Here is a 10,864-nt window from a genome sequence, read left to right on the forward strand (position 1 = left end):
TGTTTCAATTCGACAATGGAATCTTGAGTTTGATTGTTTTTTATGGAGTAAAGGCTAAAATTGATCCTAAACATATGGTCATTTTACGTTTTTGGTCCTAAACATTATCTTTTGGATTGTTTGGTCCTGAACATATGGAAATTTGATCATTTTGGTCCTCCGTCAATATTTCCGTTAAAAACTAACGATCAACAGGTTTAATCCCGATTTTGACCAAATTAAACTTTTAATTATGATTTTTTACTCCCTAATTAATTTCCTAATTATTTTTATAAATATTCTAAACCCATTGGTGGTGGAGGGTTGTGGTCCAGCGCATCCGTGGGGCCCTCATGCTAGGCTTAGACGGAAATCTCGAGAGGAAGCGCGATCGCATGAGGCCTTGGGAGGTGTAGGGCGCCACCGACGGAGCGGTTGCGATGTGATTATAAGATGATTCAAAATGATGCTGCCGTTGGTGGTGGTACTGCTGTTGATGGTGGTGATAATGAGGTGTGAAGGGGAAAGAAAGAGGGTTTTGGTACACCGGAATTCCCCTAATCGGCCTCTGCAAATTTACTTCATCTCCCAGCTGCGGCCGGGCGAAGCCACCGTGGAGGAGGTGGTGGTGTTGGTGGTGGGGCGCGGCGAAGGTGTTGGTGGTGTCGAAAACCCTGGCTGGATTAGGGAGGTTGAGGTCGGTCCGCATTGAAGAGAGGGAGGCTCTTGACTCGAGAGCTCGCTTCCAAAACCCCAAATCCATTTCTTCTTCCCCTCCTCTTCTCCAGATCGATGAGGCCGTGTTGTTTAAAGGGCTGATCCACAGAGACAGGTTTGGCTGTGCCGGAAACAGTTCCATTCTCTTCTTCACTTTCCCCTCTTTAATTTCTCTTCGCCAAAATAATTCACTTGTGTGGATATGGATTGGAGGATTGTTTGTTGAGGAATTGAGAAGATTAGTTCTCTGCAGAGTTAATTTGAGATTGAGAGAATTATAGGGAATTAATTTATAAAAATAATTAGGGAATTAATTAGGTAGTAAAAAATCAGAACTAAAAGTTTAATTTGGTCAAAATCGGAATTAAACCCGCCGACCGTTAGTTTTTAACGGAAATGTTGACGGAGGACCAAAATGATCAAATTTCTATATGTTCAGGACCAAAAAATCCAAAAGATAATGTTTAGGACCAAAAACGTAAAATGACCATATGTTCAGGACCAATTTTAGCCTTTACTCTTTTTTAAATATGCCATTGTGGCTATAATTCTTCGCTGTAATTTTTTTTTAATATGCATCACTTTGTTTTTGAAATTTGTAATCTATACAAATTTGATGTGATGATCTATGCTTGTTCTAAAATGAACTTGTACCACCGTTTATTATTTGGTATGAATATTTATGTTTGCAATTAATTTTTCTGTAATATGTTTGTGCATCTTGTATACAATAATGCAATTTCTGGACTGAATAATGAAATATATCCCTTATATAATGCTAAATTGTACACTGCAATATATTTACATTGAGTGCACGTAAAATTGCATGAGTAAGCATAAAGTTGCATCCAACTAACCTATAGAGTACACTTTTCAAGAGCAACTTGCCTAAAATAACTTGTCCAAGTACATTATTTCTCACTAGACCATCATCTAGTTTCTTCCCTCGTCTCCGTCGCTTAATAACTGTAGGTCAAATAAGATTAATCAAACTCTTGAACATATTTGATACTACAAATTAAGTCCATTCTAAAACAAATTAAGCAAAATAAATAGTATAATTCTAAAAAAATATCAATAAGCAACAATTTTAACATATTAAGCACATTCATAGACAAATTAAGCACAATAGTAAGAACATAATCAAATAAAATTTCGGCGATAGCAAAATCTATGTGTTCCTAATGCACTTTTTATTAGCACTAAATAAACATGCAAGTATACAGAGTAAATCTAGTATAACTACCTTCTATTGAATATCTTTCACTATTTGGAAAACCAAAAGAAGTTTGGACTTTTGAAAATAAAAACAGATTGAAAGCAAGTAAACAACTAATTTCAAGTAAATCACAGATATAAAATATGAGAGATAAGCGAATTCCAGGGATGTGCGTTCACAGTTATGGTTATACAAATTCCTACTACAATACCCTAGCACAGTCTTTACTTCGTAGAACGAGTTACCTAAGTTTTTCCTATGTGGCACAAGCGTAGATTACTAACACTAGGGTTGTCAATCCTAGATTCGTAACTTCCAAAGGCTCCTAAGACCATTGAAAAGTCCTCACTAAAAATTGACAGTGCCGTTTTAAGGGAACTTGATTGTAGTGTTGATGCACATTTTAGTACTATAGATAACTGCAAGTATACAGAGTAGGAATAGTATAGCTAAAGGTTAGTACCATATATCGATCACGGGGAAAACAATCACTGACTGGCTACCCTCTACTCAAACTCAATTACTATTTGGAAAACCAAAAGATTTTGAGAATTTTGAAAATAGAAAACAATTGAATGCAATAAAAAACTAATTGCAAATAAATCACAGAGATAAAAGTATATAGATAAGGGAATTCCAGGGATGTGCGTTCATATTTATGGTTATATAAGTTCTAACTATAATACCCTAGCACAGTTATTACTTTGATAGAACGAGTCACCTAGCTTATGCTCATGCGATGCAAACGTTGATTACTAACATTAGGGTTGTCAATCCTAAATATGTAACTCCTAAAAGCTCCTAAGACCCTTAAAAAGTCTTCACTCTCAATTAACAGTGCCGTTTTAAAGGAAGCTAACTGTAGTGTCTACTAAATGGATCTAACTCGCCAACCTCCTCTCACGATTATGTAGCAAGTTATATTAAATCATCCATAATTGTGTCACTCTATTATGAAGCATCATTATTTACTTAGGGAAGAAACAAAGTAAAAATAAAACGGATAATAAATAGAAAAGTAATTGTATAACCAAAGTCATTACTAACACATCCCTAAAATCCTATGAATTTAGTTACACATGATGTAATAATCTAAAGACATAGATTCAAGGGAAAACAATTTAAACATAAAAATAAACCAAATAAAACCCAAAGGTTGAATCCTTGTAGCTTTAATGCTCTTGAATCCTTCTTCAACTCCTTGCACAATAAGGCACTCTAACTTTTAATCTCTAGAAAATATGTTGCAAAAAGAGGATTTAGATGAATGATTAGGGTTGGAGGAGCTATGAATTGGTGAATATTATGATTTAGGTTATGGGATATATATAGGCTTGAAAATAATTGAATAGTATTCAATAAAAATTATTTTTTCATTAATTTTTCATGTATCTAATTAATATTTGTTATATTTGTTTTCTTAATATTCGTAGAATGATTAGTTTATAATTTATTTTACATGAATTAATATTTATAATTTAAATTTCAATGCAAAATATCTAAAAAGTTTAACTATGTATGTACATTTTTAACTACCCAATCAAAATATGTGTTTCTCTTAACTCAACAAAGCGACAATTATGTCTCTCATAATAATTTTACTTGCATCGATTTTTTCCAAATATTCATATAGAAAAAAAAAGTTGGCTACACAAAATAAATTACGGTTCAAAGTCGAATTCTTCGAATATTATCTATGTTAGGATAGTTATGCGAAAAAAGGTAAAAATTACTCAAGCGATAGTGTATATTTCTTATTAAATTTTAATCACTGTAGTATAATATCAAATTGATTAAAAAAGTGGGCTACACTACCTCACACATTATTATAGTTCCAATTATTTGTTATTTACAAAGTGTTAGTGAAAGTGCAGGTTTTCGGTGTTGTGTTAAATTAAAGGTGCGCCCAACTGATCAGGATAAAAATCCCAACCTAGCTGAGTCGTTAGCACGACGACCGGAACCTGGTATCAAATAAATTCCTCAACCCACTTCTACTGGCTAGTATAGTGGAGGTAAGGGTCGAATCCCACAGAGATGGACACGATCGGATGATTGCGGTGATAATATGGGAGTTTTTGGTTAGCTACCACGCTTTTGGGTTGAGATTCTACCTAGACAGAAATTAAAGATGGTACTCTACTGACTAGTGGGCGTGAAAGTGACTGACATGTGGTAGTGTACGTGAAAGTAGGGGACAAGATATCTCAGAGGCATGTGGAAAGTAAACAGTTACTAAATGAGGAAATTTAGAGCAGCAGGGTATATTGGTAGCTGGGTGACAACTCTGACAGGTCTGGAGGGTACAAACTTAAAGTAAATGACAAAAGTAAAAAGTAACTAAAAAGCAAAAGTGGTCCAAAGTAAAAGTAGATTGTGATGTTTTCTTCCTCAACAAGTATCAACGGAAATTACATGAACTCAAACTCCATGGTTGAACACAGATTCTCAACTTCAAACACAAGATCCATCGATTTAAAAGCTTAAACTTAAATATTAACGGCTAAACTGCAGATTACTCCTACTGGCTAACATGCAAGGTGGTGATGATAACGCAACAGGAACATCATGCATGAAAACTTAAACTGAAACATGAACTTGAAATCTCGATCAACAACTCCAGATTAGCCTACTCAAACGAAAACATGCGTAAACACTTAGAAAAATAAAAGCAATAACTAGATCTAACTTTCCTAGACAGAATGAAGCAGATTCAAACCAAAGAGAGATGCGAAATAAAAACTTCATAATTAAAAACGTTCGGATCTTAACGAAATGCTTCAAAAGGCAATAGGATTTAAGTTTGCAATAGATCCAACGAAGAAAGCGAGTAAAATTAAACTAGGAAAGCGATTAAATATTGTTTATGCCACTCCGGGTGATAGAACTGCTACTGCTACGATGACAAACTGGCTGGAACGGTGGGATGATGACTCTCTGATGGACGTCTGGACTTTAGGTGACCATAGCTGTGGCGAGGAACGAGAAGAAAGTGGATAATGTTGAAGGAACAGATCTTGAGAGAATTCTAACTAAGTGTAGTGGTTGGACTTTCGAACTCGGTACTCCTTTTCTCTCTCCAAGTGGCTTCTTTTATAGGGAGGCTTGCCCTTGCTTTTAGGGTAGACTTCCTTCGTGAATTGACTTTTCTGCCCTTATTTATGATCATCCCAGCTATCCTTCTTCTCCATCTCGAGCCTTTTCTCTGGCATGCATCCTGGTCAGTATTGCACCCTTCTAGTGCTCTTTTCACCTGCGTCGTTCGAACCGTCTCCTACTGACTTGGACCCCTTTATCCTGCACACTTAAGCAACTATTTTGCGGATAATACAAGCAATTCACGACATACTGACCAGTAACCAAGGCTTAGAATACGACTTATCAAACTGCTCACACTTACCACATGCTTGTCCTCAAGCGTGAAGACAAACAAAAAGAAATAAGTCGAATTCGAGCCTGGTTACTCCCCCTGACCGACTCTACCTAAAATAAACACAAGACTCTAGACTTTGACGCAAAGAAAAAAAAAACACATATGACACACACATAATAAACACATAAAAAAAATCAAAACACATAGAACAGACTATATTTTCAACCATCCCTCCCCTTGAGATCAGGTGCAATCAGGCCTTAGACAGCCTTGAATTTTCGCTGCCCCCTTTTTCTCCCTAGTCAGTACATCTGGTTTTCAAGATAACCTTGGATTCACTCAGTCACTCATTCCTCACAGGGGATGTTAGGAAAGTTTTTCTCTCAATGCTGAACCACAAATGCTTTGGCTTCAGATCTCACGCGCAGCTCCTGAAGGTCTTCAAGGCTTGTAACAGGGCTATTGGTTTGTAGCGTTTGGGGTGGAGGTTCCTAAGGCTCTAAGGTTCAAAAACTAACTACTTTATTTGATGTTGGGGAACCGTGTGCATTTAGGCTTCTGGCTAGTGCTTCTCTTCTGCATGGACAATTTCTGTTATTGGCCTCCAACTGGTCAGTGGCTTCCTTGTGGCTTCGCCACCCTTATTCCTTCTTTCTCCTTTTTTTGTGGTCAAGTCTTTTCGACCATTTTCTTCGATCTTTTTCTGTGGCTTTGCCACCCTTATTCCTTCTTATTATTTTTTTTGGACATGGAATTTTTACGGGTCGATTTTCTCCTTTCTCCTTGACTTTCTTTTCTTCAGCTGGTTCTTCTTGTATGTCCTCCTGGCCAGTTGCCTTCTTGTCTTATGCCTTGCACACACACAGTCCCAGTGGCTAGTGGGTTATTTCGGGGTGTAGACCAGGTTAGAAAATGGGGTTCTAAAGGGTGGGGGCTTTTTTTTTTTTGGTGGGGAGAGGAGGGTTCCTACTACCTTCAGGGTTTTCTACACGCGGTCACGTTGCCCTAGACATCATGTGGCAGCCACTCTTCTTTTTTTATGTTTTTAGTGGAAAGTGGTTCTACTTTAGGCTTCTAACTCACCATTTAAGAGGGCTTTCGTGTCTGACCTAAAGGATGAGTTTTTTCCTTCATACTTGCATCATCTATACTGACTAGGTGCTACTGGGGGTGGGGTGGTTTTTGTTTTCCAGCATGCCTTATCTCCCTCAATTCCCCTCACCTTCAGTTTGAGGCAGTTGAGTTTTAAGCCCATTCATAAAGAAACACATAAATCCTAGACCTAAACAAATCCTAAAGACACTAACATGCAGCTGACTCGAATCACACATATATACATGTCATACTGGCCATTTGCCCCCCCCCCCTCCACAAGTGTCTGCCCCAGATACGAGCTGTGAAGTGAAAAATGTGAATGGCTAGTATGACAGACACACATTTATAACAAAACACATACTGTATCTAAAAACTTCTCACACTTAGACTATGCAATGGGCTAAGTGGGAGAGATTTAGATACATACTTAAACTCAACATACATAATACAATATGACAAAACATGACACATAAACATATAAACTCCTCACACTTAGACTACGCAGTAGGCTAAGTGTGAGTTAGCATGCATATGACAGAAACATATAAACATAAACACATGCGCCAAAGTAGCAAACCCTTTACTTCTCACACTTAGACTATTGAATAGGCTAAGTGTTGTGAATGGGGTTTGTACATATAAACTACACATATAATCCTACCTACTCAACAAAAGTAATAAAAAAAACAAAAATAAAAGAAAAACTAAAAATTAAAATGAAAACTAAGTGTTCGGCGGGGTGCCTTGTCGAACGTTCCTCCTGCTCCTCCTTGGGGCAGGGCTTTGTGCAGGTGATTCCTCGGGTTCCTCCTCCGCGGGTTCTGTCTGATTTCCTTATGATTCATCTGGTTCATTGGTTTCCTCCTTCTCTGGTTAAGTGGGTTCATCATCCCGGCCTCCGTGGCCACTCGGTCCAGCTCCGGTACTCCCCTTTCCTCTGGCTAGCTTCTTGAGCACTCTTCAGATTGCTTCTCTTCTACAGATTGTTTCTTTTCCACCTCTTCTACTGGCTGGTGGGCAACACCTCCTGATTCGTTTGCTACTCCAGAATGTTCACCCTCCCCTACTGCCTGAGATGCGAGGTCCAGACCCTCAGCCATCTCGTTCGCACTCGCTTCCCTCCTTTGTACGCTATTCAAATTGACTGCAATTCATCATCAGTCATCAGCCCTTGCTTCTTGGCCGTCTCGTTTAGGTCTATTCCCCCCTTCTCTTCCTCTTGGGGTGTTATCTTCGTCACCGGTGTTTCCTCTGACTTGCCGCCCTCCTTTGCGCTCCCCTCTGCCTCACCCTCCTTTACTTCTGTTTCTCTCTCTTCCGTCTCTCCCATGTAAGGATCTTGGTAGGAAGAAAGGGGAATTGAGTCGATGGGTTCGATTTGGGGATGTAATGGGGAAGTGGTTTCGGATTAAGAAGGTGCAGTTGCCGTTGGGGAGGATTTTTCAGAAGTGGGGGCCGAGGAAGTTGGGACGGTGGTAGGCGGGTTAACAATGGTCGGAATTTCTGGGGTAGGGGTTGGTATCGCCGGCGTTCCTCCGATTTGGCCAAATCCCGCCAAAGTTGCTGTCCGGTCCCTATTCGGATCTTGCTGCCTCAAATAGGCCGCCAGGCATCTAACGGGACCATCGCCAGAATTTGTGGAGGTGGCGCTGGTCGAGACTGCGGGTTCGGCGGCCGCGCCTCCATGGTCATCGGGTCCTTCGACTGCTTCTCCCCGGTGGCAGATGGTTGCTTGTGGGTCATCTTATTTTTTCCCATGGTTTGAGTAGGTTGGTTCTCGGTTTCTGGTGGTGGTTTACGGCGGTTATCGTTGGTAGTTGTTTTCCAGGTGAAAAAAATTGCAGGTGAGGGTTTCTAAAGGTGAAGGGAAATAGGCGGTGGGGTTTTTATAGAGGGGTGGCAGTTGAGGATTTTGACCAGTTATAGACGGTTTTGGTCGTGACTGTTCGGGTGGGAAGTGAAGAGGCGGTTGAGAGATTCTCGCAGCTGACTGGACGTCGCCTGTCACGTCTCTGCTCCACGCACCCTCCCAGTCACTGTCCTTGCCCTGCAAAGCTGCACCACATGCCAAAATTCAAACCTCTACTTAATATCTCCCTCTAAATTAACTAAAATAGAAATAAAGTGAAAAATGGACTCTTAAATACAATTCAGAGTTTCACCATATTGGTATCCTCGTGGTCAGTACGTACTCCAAATTAATATTTAAGGTCCGAAAATCTTTTTGGTATTTTTAATATTTTCCTACTTGCTTCTATTAAAATTATGTCACTAAGTATTTACAATATTTACATCATTACTGAGAGTATTTGAAATTCTACCTGGTCAACAAGCGTAACCCATATAGAGTTGGCCAGGTGGAATTCCAAATCCCTATGCTACTGATCATTAGGCGATATTAAAATTTAGTGGAATTTCTTCCACTACACACATCTCCGCATTTTCCCTATATATTTTCAGTCCATGCCCATTTACGATAAAAAGGTTCAGAGTTAGGGATACTCCCTAAAATCTCGACCGCTCCATTAGCATGCAGTGCGGTGATAATGTAAGATCCTGCCCATAAATTGACTTGAGTTTCCCAGGCATTAGCTTCAGCCTCGACTGGAAGAGTAGTACTTTCTGGCCAACTTGGAGATCCTTGGTCCTCAGATTCTTATTGTGCCACATCTTTGTTTTTTCCTTGTACCACATGGCTGAGTCGAATGACTCCAATCTGAGTTCTTCCAGCTCCTGTAGTTGCAGCTTCCTTTCCTCCTCACAGGCTCTAGCATCCATGTTAACTTGCTGAACTGCCCAGTACGCTCGGTGTTCAACTCCAACTGGTAAGTGACACATCTTTCCAAAAATAATGCAGTACGGGGACATTACTATAGGCGTCTTGTAGGCTGTTCGATATGCCCACAGAGCATCTTCCAACCTTGTGCTCCAGTCCTTCCTGGAAGGGTTGACTGTCTTCTCCAGGATGCTCTTTATCGCTCTGTTAGAGATCTCCGCTTGCCCATTGGCTTAAGGGTGGTAGGGACTAGATAGGCGGTGATGGACCCCATACTTTTTCATCAAGGCTTCAACTGTACGGTTGCAAAAATGAGTTCCTTGATCGGATATGATTGCCCTTGGTATCCCGAATCGGCTGAATATATGACTCTTGAGGAACTTAGCAACCTCCTTGGATTCTCAAGTGCTCGTGGCCTTGGCTTCGATCCACTTTGACACATAGTCGACTGCCACCAGAATATAGGAATTCCCGTAAGATGAAGGGAAAGGACCCATCAAATCCATGCCCCAAACATCGAACACTTCACAAACAATCACTGGAACTTGTGGCATTTCATCTCTCGCAGAGATCCCACCGGTCAGTTGGCAACGGTCACAGCCTTGCAAAACTCGTACACATCTCTGTTTAAAGTTGGCTAGTAGAATCCGCTGTCCAGTACCTTCCTTGCGGTCTTCCTAGGCCCGAAGTGTCCTCCACATGCCAATGAGTGGCAGTGTATCAGTACATCTCGTTGCTCCCAATCAGGAACACACCTACTTATCACTTGGTCGGCTCCTGCCTTCCACAAATATGGATCGTCCCAGAAATAATATTTGATCTTCATCCTTTGAGCCTTTGTAATGTTTGGCGCTCCTGGAAGCTCTCCCGTTACTAGGTAGTTGGCTAGGTCTGCAAACCAGGGCTCTTGCCCTACCTTCTCTTTACACTTGGTTGTTACATCCTGACCATTAAGCTTCATTACTTCTTCCCAATCAATCTTCCTTGCGGAAAAGATCACTTCACACAAGTGTTCCACTGGGAATCGATCTTGCACATCCTCGCTATTTCCATCTTTCACTATTCTGCTCAAATGGTCTGCTACCTTGTTCTCGACTACCTTCTTGTCTTCTACCTCCCAGTCAAATTCTTGCAATAGGAGTACCCATCGGATCAGTCGGGGTTTTGACTCCTTCTTTGCAATGAGATACTTGATGGCCGCATGGTCAGTATAGACGATGACCTTGGATCCTAACAAGTATTGCCTGAACTTCTCGAATGAATAAACAACAGCCAACATTTCTTTCTCGGTAGTGTCATAATTCCGTTGGGCTTGATTCAAAGTCTTTGACGCATAGAATATCATGTACCTCTACCCTTCAATCTTCTGACCCAGTACGACTCCCACTGCATAGTCACTAGCATCGCACATCACCTCAAAGGGATGATCCAAGTTAGGAGCCTGGATGATTGGTGCAGATATCAACTTCTCCTTGAGCAGGTTAAATGCAACGTTACAATGATCGTCGAAGATGAATTCCACCTCATGCTGAAGGAGTCTGGTAAGAGGTTGGGCGATCTTGGCGAAGTCTTTGATAAATCTTCGATAAAACGCAGCATGCCCCAGAAAACCTCTTATCCCCTTCTGATCAGTAGGGAAATCCACCTTGGCTTGATCCACCTGAATCCCTCTTTCTGACACCACGTGCCCTAAGACGATTCTTTC

The 10,864-nt window shown here is 40.5% G+C and overlaps 1 protein-coding gene across 1 annotated transcript; it reads right to left on the reverse strand.

The window, feature by feature from the left end:
• Positions 1–280: 280 nt before the first annotated feature.
• LOC125194936 (putative transcription factor KAN2) lies at positions 281–838 on the reverse strand. Its single transcript, XM_048093150.1, has one exon. The coding sequence runs from the start codon at positions 836–838 to the stop codon at positions 281–283; it is 558 nt and encodes a 185-aa protein (XP_047949107.1).
• Between the last annotated feature and the right edge of the window lie 10,026 nt (positions 839–10,864).

This window comes from Salvia hispanica, chromosome 4 (assembly GCF_029641045.1).
Source record: "Salvia hispanica isolate PSC_SH4W2 chromosome 4, Shi_PSC_v1, whole genome shotgun sequence".
NCBI lineage: Eukaryota > Viridiplantae > Streptophyta > Magnoliopsida > Lamiales > Lamiaceae > Salvia > Salvia hispanica.

What these genes read in the sequence shown, in the direction of transcription:
- LOC125194936 (XM_048093150.1), bottom strand. Translation starts at nt 838, where the DNA reads ATGGAACTGTTTCCGGCACAGCCAAACCTGTCTCTGTGGATCAGCCCT.